Source organism: Argiope bruennichi, chromosome 3 (assembly GCF_947563725.1).
Source record: "Argiope bruennichi chromosome 3, qqArgBrue1.1, whole genome shotgun sequence".
Classification (NCBI taxonomy): domain Eukaryota; kingdom Metazoa; phylum Arthropoda; class Arachnida; order Araneae; family Araneidae; genus Argiope; species Argiope bruennichi.
The window spans coordinates 137,071,270-137,084,435 of NC_079153.1; the positions used below are offsets into that span (position 1 = coordinate 137,071,270).

Sequence of the window (13,166 nt, forward strand, 5' to 3'; positions counted from 1 at the left end):
GACAAATATTATGGATAGGAATTGCATCATGGCAGAGGAGAAATAAGGCAGAAATTTAATTCAAGAATAAAACTAAAAAATGAAGTAAAGTAGGCAATATTATTCAATAAATATACATTTTCAAAGAATGTATATAGAACTTGAGCACATCACATCATGATTACATTTTCCTCCTGAAATTTAGAAAAACCCATAGTTTTTAATTATTTTCTCATTTTCAAATCATTAAAAAAAGCCTGTGCTATATATATTGTGTGTGTGTGTGTGTGTGTGTGTGTGTGTGTGTGTGTGCGTGCGTGCGTGCGTGCGTGCGTGCGTGCGTGTGTGTGTGTGTGTGTGTGTGTGTATATATATAAATGTATATATATAATTTTTAATAAATGCAAAGAAGTAGAGTAGAAAACTGTAGGTAAATTTGATAGTCTGAATTCACACTCATTTTGAAAATCCAACTCTATAAATGTAATTTGAAATCTCACCTTGTAATCGTTTCCTCACAAATTGAAGGCATCCCAATAGTAACTTGTTTTTGTCTCACTAGTAAATCCGTAACTGCCTAAAACGTCAAAAGAAAATTAAAATACTGAATTAAATTTTTTAAGCAATTAAAGAATGGCATGCAACTCAATTTTCTTAAATTACTTTAGCTAAATCTTCCACTTTCTTCCCTAGCATTCCAGCAATATGTCTAACAAGTGCCCATTTCTTTTCATGACAAGCCTAGAAATAAATCCATAAAAATAGAGTAAAAAAATTTAATATAAAATAATATTATATATATAAATGAATAAATAAATAAAACATCTTAATGAAATGTGATTAAAAATCTCTGCTTTCAAAAAAAGATGAATGTGTGTGTGTAGGATATTCAATAGGGTGGGACGAAAAACCAATTTTTGATTTTTAATTTGTAATAGTGCGGAGAAATTGCCTTTTGGTGCAGATAAAATGAATTATAAATATGAAAAATATTTGAGTAGGTCTTGGGGTGCCGCAAGGACGTTAAAGTTCCAAAAAATTGAAATTTTTGATATATTTTAAAGTTTTTTTTTACGAAACAATCAGCTTTTGATTTTTAATTTGTAATAGTGCGTAAAAGTTACCTTTTGATATAAATAAGATATATAAAAAATATAAAATATATTGGAGAACATCTTGAAGTGTCGTACGGGCGTTAAATTTTCATAAAAACACACTTTTTGCAATTTTTAAGGATTTTTTTGTGCCTTGATTTTGAAATATAAAGCTTTAAATAGGCGTTGTCATATGAATAGAAATATAAAAATAGTTTTACTATTGCACTGCCATGACATTGCGTCGTTGCCGGAGTGTTTGTTATTTAGGTAAGACAGAGATTTAACTGTGTCCAGTGACAAGGACAGTGCTGGTTTCAAATCAGTAGCTCTGCCGTCTCCGCTTCGTCTATTGTGTAACTGATTTGTTAGTTTGTGCGCATGTGTATTTTGTTATGACTAAGGATGGCTCAGTCTAAATTAGGGAAGACAAGACAAATGTCGAAACGTTCTACTTTTGAAATATTTTGTGATTTGCTTGAAGTTGAACTCCCTACTTAGGAATCTGTTATGAAGTGCTACTGTTATATTAGGCATAACCTCAAAATTGCTCTAGGGAAGGATCTTTCTGTAAGTGAAACATGTGACACTTTTGTTTCCATAATAGAATAATTATGGTCAAGAACTTGTATTCCCGTCGTTTCTAGCAAAAGAATTTGAAATAATGGAAGCTCATCATGCTAAATACAGGAATTTAAAAGCAGAAAATGTTCAGATAAGTTTGATTCCAACCTCATAAAATTTAAAGAAGCTAAACATTTATCTGATATTGTTTACTTTTATAAAAGAAAAAAGTGCCAGTTATAGAACAAAAGTTTCTAAACGATCAACGCTCTAACAGGAAAATGGTTATAGGCAATATTGATATTGCTACAACAAGTGCTTTGAGGAAGAAAGAAGTAAGAAAGACTAAAGAATACAGAGAATATTTAACTTTAACCAGAACGGACAAAAAATACTTGTGTATTAGAAACGATTACTGGCGACAATAACAAGCTGAAGAACAACAATGCTTTTACAAGAAGAGGTAAACCAACCAGATCCATCAAATAGACAAGAAGAGATAAAACTAACAGGTGCCTGTGTAGTTTAATATTAAGTTAAAACCTTCATGTACTTAATGGTTCCAAACATCTTTTTAACCTTATCTCATATTCATGCTATCTCTATGACGATCTCAAGAACGTTATAGACCAGATTATTAAAATAAATAGGTACTTTGCTGTTTCAAAAATATCCTTTTGTCTGTGCTAAGTGGTGAACATAAAATTCATAGAGAACTTGGTTTACGATGTGTTTTAAAAGCAAGAACAGAAAGTAAATACAAAGTCAGGAAGTTTAATGTTCCAAAGATAAACTTCGATGCAAAGGATTACATCGATAGGATCTCGTGGCTTGAAAATGACGTAACTGAACCACTCTTCTTAAAACATGTTTCCAGTGCCTCTCTGAAAGACTTTGTACAGAAGGCATCTGAAACTAAACCAAATAGTATAGGGGACTCAGTTATCGACTCTCCCCGGCTTCCTTGTCTCATGCAAGCAGTGGAAAGAGCTGTGAATCTGGTGGTCGAAACGACTCAAAATGTTTGTGGTTCAATCACAAGAGAAAGATACACAAGAGCAAAAATTGGCTCAAGGTAAATATTCCAAAATTTAGTGAAAAAAAAACTGTTTAATATGGCTATGAAGTAAAAACAAACATTTTGCAGCTGTAACATTTGTAATCATTAAAGATACAAAAGTAAGAAATGCAAAATTTGACATAAAAAATATTTGTTATTATTATTATACTTTGTAATTAATAATTTTTTCTATTTGCAATGTTTATATATGTATTTAAAATTACCTTTGTAACATTATATGAAAGAAAAATTCATAAAAATATTTGATCAAAGTTTATAATTTTTCAATTTTTTTTACTAACTTTAAGCTTAACTACATCTCGAGATATTGTTGTACTGTAACCAAATTTTTAAAAATTCCTTTGGAACCTAAAAGCTAACTTTTCCCCACTATTACCAAATTAAAATCTAAAAAAAAAATTTTAAAGGTCCATTTTAAAAATTTCCTTTATTTTTTTTTTTTCTTTACAAATTTTAAGCTTTTTGTAGCACCTCATTGTAATATTTCAACCAAATTTTTTAAAAAATTTAAATTACCAAACTAAAATCTTTAAAAAAAAAAAAAAAAAAACCATTTTTGTTCCATCCTAATATTCAATATAACCAGGACCAACAACTATTTTTTAAAGCATTAGTAAGATTCTCTCTATATTTATACATAAAGAGAGAGAGAGAGAGAGAGAGAGAAATACTCAAAATGAAGTAAAGAATTATAGTTTGAGTAAATTAATATTCGGATTATTTTTTTAAAAAATTAAATTTTAATATAGATTCTTGGTCCCATAAGTCATATTTTTTGAAATATTTTTGTTACTGTAAAATTTTAAATAAAAAGAAATACCACACTTTTATGATTAAAACGAACTGAGTTATAACAATCTGAATATCACTACTTTAAAGATACAAGATTTTAGATCATTCCACTTGGCATTTTGAAGAAATATATGGTAATCCGCAATCAGAGTCTCCCTTAAGATTAAATGGCTTAAAATAATGAAATTGCTGATTTTCCTAAAATAATGATATTCAAAGCATAACTCAGTCAGATTTGTTCCCATACAAAAGAAAAGTTCTTTGAATGAAAAGCTAAGAATATTACTGAATAGGTTTCATAAGACAGAAAAATTGTATAAAATTTAGACTTCATAAATTTTTTGGAAGTAGATTTATTGACAGAAACAAAATAAAATATTTACATCATTTAGAACATTTTCTCACCATTGAATGAATACCCGTATCGAAAAGTTAATAAATTAGTTATCTGAATTTTAAAATGATGTAGAATTATTTTTATGCTGTAATATATTCGAAAGTTTTGAAGAAAAAAAAAATCAAAATTTTACTTATTTTTTTAATAAATTAAAATTCTAAAAAAAAGTTTTTTTCTGAGATGCACATTTCTGCCCTCCAAAGTATATATGTATCAAGGTGGGTAACTAGGTCTTATGCTCTGGCCTGTAGAGTCCCAACACAGCAGTAGATAAACACATATATTGATTTTATAAGTGTGTCTGTCTATAGCTGACAGACCATCAGAATTAGAGCTACCACATTCGACACAAATATATCTTGAAAGATTAAAGTGTGCAACTTGAAGTGATGTTTTTTTAAATGTTAATTAAAATTATTTTAAAAAATTAAATAAAATTTTAATGATTTTTTCCCCTTTTAAATTATTATAACATAAAAATAATTTTTGCAACATCTTAACATTAAAAAAAAAATTTTTTTTTCCAATGATTTACAATTTCCTAAAATACAATGATTATCAGTTGTAGTTCAAATTTCTAATCTGCTTTTAACAACTAAAAATATTTTAAGTGTGTATAACAAAATATTTATTTCACTATTATAAGAAACTTATTTCATTTTCATTGTTACTACAAATATTTTTCTTCCATAGTTGAAGATGAAATTATGAAGACATAGCTTATTTTTCTGCAATGAGTAGGCTTCTGTTTAAAATATGCTTCTTGAAGTTTTGTTGCACTTTCATTTAAGGTTTAATTTCAAAAGTAAGCAATGAAAATATTTTTTCAAGTGTGTTCATTTTTGAAAATTGCTGCTCTATCCTGTAATATAATATATGCCTGTAATATATGTAAAAATATATCAACCTTATCAATTGAAAATTGCCTTCTTATTGTATTAAACTGAATTTCATATTGAATCAGATCATATTTTTAAAATAATGAATCCTCTAAGAGGCTGCATAAAATATTCTGCAACACACATAATTGTTCAATGCTCAATGATTCTATTTTCTGTAGACATAATTAAAAAAAATATTAAGGGAAAAAATTTAAGTTTAAATACTTTCATTTCAAACTGAATGTGAAATGACAACGAATTAGAGAATTGCATAGTGCAATAAAAAGAACAATATAAGATTTCTATAGTAATATGAGATATATATCAAAATTTGGAATTCTGTTTTTAAATATTTTGCTGTGGAAGCTATTAAGATGAATTTGCATAAAATATTTAGTTGAAAATTTTAGTAACTATTAATCCTGCAAAATCAACTAAAGATCATTAGTGTACAGTAAAGCATATTTATACAAAAATTCAAATTACCAATTTTAGAGTAAATTTAGTTAATATTTTTGGGTTTTTTATTCAGCCCTCTACTATTCTTAAATAAATATTATGAAGATTTTGAGGTTAATAATAGAATAAATATCTTAAATATTTTACTTTTAATACTATGCAATATAATTTTGAGAATTAATATTCTATTTTAAATATTGTTCATAAAATTCATAATTTTATGGACACTTTTTTGTCCTACTTAGTTTATTAAATGGAGAGTTTACTGCATATTGAAAAATTAAATGAAAAATTAAAAGTCACTTTAAAAAAATATATTGCCAGGTTATATTTTCCATAAAAAATGGAAGCAAACATTTATAATAATTAAGGAAATATTTGCAAATTGACAGTAAATTTGAGAAAACCGGCTTGACTTTACATTAATATAATGAGAGTCAACAGAATATGAAAGAGAAAACCTATTTCTGATACAAAGAGTAAAGTCTCAACATGCCTTTCATTTACTTCACAGGCATTCAAGCTCAACTATCCAACAATTGAAAATACTTATTTGCCTCAACTTGATTCATAGCTGATTTGCCCACTTTCTACTGACCATTTTCTAATATGTTTTTTTAACAGGCATCAGATGATAAACTAAATAACCTCCCCAACCCTGTGCACCACTACATCTATTAATAATATGAATATTCAACACTACAAACCTATATCTGCATAAATTAACATATGATACCTACTTTTTCATACAAATCCTTTAATAAATCTTTGATGGTAACTGCTTCATTTTGTCCTCCTAATCCTGTATCCCAATTAACTCCCCTAAATGGAAAAAAAAAAAAATCAATTTTAAGAAGGAATAAATGAAGATTATAATAAATTAAATAAAATAAAATTAGGATATATAAAAACTATATTAATTCTTTTTTAGTATTAACCCTTTAAATACGAATTTTTAAAAATCTGTTCATTTTCTACATAAGTGAAGAGAGTAAGTTCTGAATAATACAAATTTGTTTAACATTTTTTTCCAAATGACATTTTTATTCTTTTATTCTTTCTGATGAAAGCACAATATAGAAATATTTCTTCGTTTCACACTGGCTTATTTTCTGTCAAAACAATGTTTTGTTACCAATGCATAATTTACTGGAAATCTGTTCATTATGCATTCCAATGTTTTTTAAACAAGCTACTAACAATCATGCTTCATAAGCACATAATTTCATCAAATAATTCTATTGTGAAATATAAGATTTGTGATACTTTGTTTCCAATTATACCTGCACTTACTTTATAAATTTCAAAATATAATGTATTATTAGAAAAATTAAACGAATAAGAATTTTCTGAAAAAATAGCTTCAATTAAGAAATTTTCTTTCAAAATTAAAAAAAAAAAATACAATCATATATTTATTACCTTATGAATTATCAGATGCATAAAAAAGCAAAGGAAGATAATCATTCTGATGTATTTGAAGAAATAGCTAAATAAGCTCAACAATACAAGTAAAAACTGCAGAAGTCTCACAAAGACTTTTTTGCATACTCTGTAATAAAGGTATTACTATTCTTCTATCCAGCCTAAAAATTAATGGACTTTTAGTAGGGCCATGAAAGCCATGAGTACTCAGATTTTTATTTTCAGAGTGAATGATTCAAGGCTTCCTAAAATAAAAATAAAGTAAAACGTTCATGGTACTGTAAATAACTTGTAGATAATTTGTTACTCAAGCCAAAACATACTGGACTAAATTAATGCAAATGAAATTCATTTTTTACTTTCTTGAATATGAAGTTGTTTAAAGAGAATGAATTGTAATCAACTAAAAATTCGTGTTTGTGCTTTTATCCAATCTTCCAGATTTAAACTGCCAAAAAACACATTTTTAATAATGTCTGTCTGTCTGAGAACACAATACCTCAAAAACGCTTTGAACTACAATTTCTTTGTAACAAATTTGCAGATTTCTATCAAATTTTCAACAAAATCCATTTCTAAGATTTTTTTTTTTTTTTTTTTTTTTTTGTCTCAACAAGTGAACACGATAATTTCAAAACTCAAAGAGCCTCATCAGTAAAATTCAACATATAGTTCTGACTAAAGTTTTAAACACTATAACAACACCACCACAATAAAACAGCAACTGAGATAAATGAAATTTGACAAAATATCATGTTTCTAAAATTGTAGCCTGTCACAAATTTTGCATTTAGTTGACTGGCCAAAAAGCTTCTAAAATGAGTGTTATGCAGCAAAGCACAAAATGCTCATGTCTAAGACTCAGTGCTTATGTATAAGATTCCCTTTGGACTTTTGAAAGTCCAAATTGAATTAAATATACATTTTTCAACATATTGTTAAAAAGTTCTAACTTATACACAAAAATGACTTGAAGTAAAAAAAGTTAAGAATTCTCTAATGGCAATTCACTAAATGATATTAAAATGTAAGTACAAATGCTCTACAAAAAAATAAACATATGCAAAAAAAAAAAAGCAACAATAAGCTGAAGTTATTATTAAAAACTAAAGTGGTTTTACATTTATACATAAAATAATTCCTAAAAAGAAAAGCTTGTTCCCCCATCTAAATAAGCAAAAGCAGCTGGAAGAAGAATCAAATAAATTAAAAGTGTATATTTTCCCATTATTATCAGTATTTTGATAAACAGATAAAATTTTTCCTTTAACTTCCAGATTCATTGAGATTCCAGTTCTAGCATGGTTCTATAAAGTGGTGAAATGTCCTCCCCACTTATCAGAAATGGGGAAAATAATAAACACTTTAGGCCCTTATATAAAAGGATTAACAAAAATAAGCAGCTTTTAAGGACTTAAAATTCTAAATGTATAATAATAGTAAAATTTTCTGAATATTTAGCTAAAGCTTGCATATTAACCCAGTTGTTGAGTTGAAGGCTTGGTCTCATATTTTGCAATTTTTCTCAAAATGAAGTTTGAGGGTGGAGATGTTCTTTAACTCCTTGACATAAGAATTTATTTAACTTTCTCATTAAAACGACATATTTTATTTTGACATTTATTGTTATTCTGATTCTTATAATAATATAAGAAATCTATATAAAGAGATATTGAAACATTTCTAAGTGATCTTTGCATTTTTATATTTAATTCTGTGCTTAATTGCAGACTTAAAACTAAAAATTTGTGGCACCTCAAGATACTGTAATATTGCAAACAAATTTTTAAATATTGTTTTTGAACCTAAAAGACAATTTTTCTGCATTATTACCAAACTAAAATCTAAAAAATAAATAAATTTTAAGGCTATTTTCATTTTACCCTATTATACAGTTAAGTGTTTCTGCTAGTAATTGGAAATTACTAGTAAAAGAAATTCTGCTAGTAAAAGGAAAATTGCATTAATCCTGAAAAGTAAATTTAAATTATTTGAAACTACATATGTAACTATTCATTAATTTTACGAGAATTATTAAAAAGTACAACATCAATTTTTAAAATTAAAATTTTCTGCTAGCAGAGAAATAATGAATGTTAAAAATAAATTAAAAATATATAACATTAAGATGTCAAAAAAAATCACGTTTATTTGCACCTATGAGAAATCACACATTTAAAACTTTTTGGTATATGCAGTTCACTGTTTCTCTACTTAAAAAATAGTTACTCTACATAGTGCAAAAATAGTCACTCTACAGAGAACCAGTATAAGTTTTTAGAATAAAAATAGAAATCATCAAAATCAAACAAATTTTGTCAAATGTTTTTTATTGTTTTTTTTAATTATTATTATTATTATCAAATAAGGGCAAATGTCTTAGTTTGCATTTGAATGGTATATTGCTGTCAGAAGGAATGAGAAATATTTATAAAATAAAATATATTTCACCATTAGTAGAATCAATGTATTTTGAGTATAACGTTACATTGTAATAGTGGTTACTGTTAATTGAGTTCCATTGCACAGATCTTTGGTTGGAGCTGAATTTCAGAATTTAAATTCAATATATAATTGAAAGTGTGCAACTTAAAAACTCATTTAGCTCCAACTATCTGAAATGAAGTAAAAATTTCATTTTTCTCAGGCTTTCCGTCAATTCAAATATATAAACAATCCAAATTGATAATTGTTGTCAAATGGCGATTAACAAATCCAGGTGGATTTTCATCAACATACGTTTTATACATATTTTGTTGCAACAAAACTCAAATCGTTTCCATTATTGCTGTAGATATTTCATTCTTGATTCTTACTCCATTGTGTTGTTATTGCTACTTATGACACTTTATCAGTTTTATCAGCAATTACAGCTTTATTAGCGACTTAAGTAGAGTGAGTGTCTCTTGTTTTTTCAGTAGAACCAATTAGGGACAAGAGTATGACTTAGCTACTTCATGTATCACATTTGCTTGCACAGCCCCTTTTTACAGGAGTCATGTTCACACACCTCACAGATAGAACACAGAAGAAGAACAACCATGCCCAAAGGGGACGAACAGGTCATGGGGAAGACACGCTACTCCTATTCAAGGATGACAGCTCTCTCATTGTTGACTACAAAAGTATGAAGATTTGGCTTCTTTTTTTTTTTTTTTTTTTTTGTACTCAGTAGAATTTTTTTTAAAATATGCTTTCAATAAAAATTGAGCATTTCTTAATTTTGTAGCTAGTTAAATTCAGAAGTAAATAAAATAGCATTCTAACTTGCATCCACACATGTGTGACAACATTGTTTATCTAGTGAATTTCGATGTGAAAAGTAGTGTTAGAGGCACCATCTACATTCAAATGATAGTGATACCACTATTGATATTATGTTATTAGAATAACAATATAATAATTTGCTTTTTACGAAACAAATTGAGGATTTTAATAATTTTAAAATGTTTCCAGTCAAATTTTAAAATGTTTCCAGTCAATGTGGATCATTTTGAAAAAAAAAATCTGTGTAAATTGTCCCAGTAATTTTTTTAATGTATAATGGATACATACACAAATACTGCCTTTTATATGCACAGAATGTTAAAGTAAAATATTGTCAGAATTTATTAATTTTTTTCACTTATTATGCTAGGGTCCATGATACATATATAAGTAATATGCAAAATTCACACTTGAAAATTGCAGGAAATAAACACAGAAAAGATTTCCAATTTTTAATATTAGATTTTATTAATGTATTTCCAGTTATTAAGTCCGGATAAGTTAAGATCCAGTCCAGTTACATTAATTTTGAATAAAATATTTGTCATACGATAATATTTTTCATTTCACAACTATCTGCCATGTCACATAGGGATTAAATAATGTTTGTAATTCTGCAGAGCATAATTATTATTAAAAAGGTTGTTAATATAAAACAACTATTTAAATTAATAAAATATCATACCTATTTCCAACTAAATAATGTAAGATATCTCCTTGTTCTTCTAAAGACTCTGTTTCTTTAAACATTATCACCAAATCTTCGTCATTTACATTATCATACTGTCTATCAGACAAAGTACGAACACGAGAAGCATTCCAACTATCAACTTCATCATGCTCTACAGAGGGTGAAGGTGTTCTTCCTCCAGACCCTGTAGGAGAAGAATAAGGAGATTCCGAATGGACAGAGAGGCCTTCAAGGCCAGGTGAAACAGGTGGTGGACTGTGAATCTTCTCATAGCGTTCCCGTAAATTAACTAAATCTGAAAAATAAAAACATTTTTTGGTCATTTTAACAAGACATTTATTAATATCATTAGGTTTAATTTATATTGTGTCACAATTATATGCATTCTCTGAACCAGCAAAAAACAAGTTCTGATCTTTTTCATCATTTGAGAATTTAAATTAAAAAAAAATAAAGAAAACAATAAAAGGGGTTTAATTAAAAAGCAAAAGCTGGAATATTTTAATAAAAAAACTAGCTGGGTTTCTTTAGAGCTGAATTGAAACAATGGGGACTTCAGAAAGAAAATCTATTTAGTTACAAAATATAATATAAAGATATCTGTGTTATATCTAGAAATCTATTCTTTTTTATTTTTAGTCAAAATACTGCTGAATGATATTAATGAAAAGAAAAAAAAATATGTAAGTACAGCACCTCATACAGTTAAGCAAAATACAGGTTCTAAACTCATAAAAAATGATATACAAACTGTTAATATACATACAGTCTTAAAAATTTTTTAACTCTAAACTCTATTTTTAGCCAAAAAAAAAAAAAAAAAAAAAAAAAAAATTGGGTCAAACATAAAAAGAAGTTTATTTACTGATATTTACTTTTCATTTTGAATAACAGGACGATTATTTGGGATGGACCACATAATTTTAAAATGTGATCGGACGACAAGGACACATAATGAACTGTCAGCCCCTATCCCTATTAAATACCCATCAAAGAAATTAGAATCTTGACGTTTCATTCCCCATGCACGAATCCTCAATAAGCCAGTCCCCAATAATATGCTTTTTTCTTTTTCTTTTGGTAGATTTAAGTTTCTAGTCTTGAGATTTTCTGCTTTGAAACCACAACTTTGATTACTAATTACTACAGCCTATAATAAATGTATGAAAAATAATAAAATAAAACATTCATATATGAAAAAAGATTTTTTAATTGATTTTGAAATAATTATGCACTAAATTCTAATGAAATAAAGAATACTGTCATAACTAAATAAAGATTATAACCTAAACTGCTTACTTTTAAATACTAAAGTGTGTTAAAAAGAAAAAGATTTTGAAACTGTAAATATTTTAGGATATCCAGCAATGCTTAGCATGGCCCTATTTGCATTAAAAAGCCTTGATATATATTACCATCAAATTTCATTATGTGAGAGATTTACTCTCATTTTTAAATTTCTGTACTACCTAATAGTATCTGACTAATAATACCCGAGTATAGCAAAAATAAAAATGATATATCTGCAGGTAGAATTAGCTAAAAATTCTTTTTATACAATCATATTAATAAAATAAATACCCTATAAAATTGCATAAGAACTACATTTTTGGAAAATGAAAGTGCTTTGGAATGTCACTCACATTTTTTTTCTTCCCAAGGAGAAGCACAAATTTGTAAAATAAATATAAATTTTAGTACACTTTGTATATATCATATTAAATAACAACAAAAAATGTATCAAACATGGTTATATATATGCAAATACATAATTTATACATAAATAGATCTTTTAATTGCAGTTCTTAAAGACAATCTCTTATGTGTACACATATAAAAGGTAGATGTACAATTAAGTTTAAATAGCAGAATTATACAATGCGGTATTCTGCAACAGCAACTTTAACATTTTGGAACCTGAAAAACAAATTTTGAATGATTTTACTTTAAAACCTTTATTTTAAAAATTCCAATATTAAAATAATTTAATTTTTTGGTGGTATTTTTTTCATTTACTAGCTGAATAAAAGCTCAAAAATAATTCTTTGTCTAATTTAGCTACATTCAAATCTCATTTTGGAGATGCAAAGGGCTATTTTTGGATAAACTTTGACACATTACATCATGACCACAGTAAAGTATCTTTGGGATCAGTAATTCATTTCTAAATCTTCACAAGAGAAGTAATTCTTGATAGATTAAATACACATGATGTTCATAATCCAGTCTCAAACCTGCAGTCCTTTAGTATAGATTCTACTGAAAAGCCCCAACAATATTTCAAATTAGTTTTGAATGCTTATAAACATGAATAATTCTTCAAGCAACAGAAATACCATAAATACAAATATAAACTAAGATGAACACAAGTTTATGCAAAAATTCACGCAATAATTTTGAAATCTATTTCTATATTTTCAACAAAAAGAATTCCATTACTAAACTGTAAAATAACAAGACATCAGCTAAATAAAGTATCCTTAATCAACATTGTATGTGGCATTAAAAATTCCAAAAACTGACACAGTATTAAAGC

General features: G+C 27.0%; 1 protein-coding gene across 3 annotated transcripts in view; it reads right to left on the reverse strand.

Moving 5' to 3' along the window:
• The window catches only part of LOC129962663 (probable phosphorylase b kinase regulatory subunit alpha), a 40,560-nt gene that overhangs the window by 7,377 nt on the left and 20,017 nt on the right, over window positions 1-13,166 (reverse strand). For all 3 annotated transcript variants that reach the window (XM_056076555.1, XM_056076556.1, XM_056076557.1), the window contains exons 20-23: window positions 10,625-10,925; window positions 5,988-6,069; window positions 643-720; window positions 480-556 (exon numbers count right to left, since the gene is read on the reverse strand). In XM_056076555.1, coding sequence (XP_055932530.1) covers window positions 480-556; window positions 643-720; window positions 5,988-6,069; window positions 10,625-10,925 — 538 coding nt within the window. The remainder of the gene's footprint in view (window positions 1-479; window positions 557-642; window positions 721-5,987; window positions 6,070-10,624; window positions 10,926-13,166) is intronic.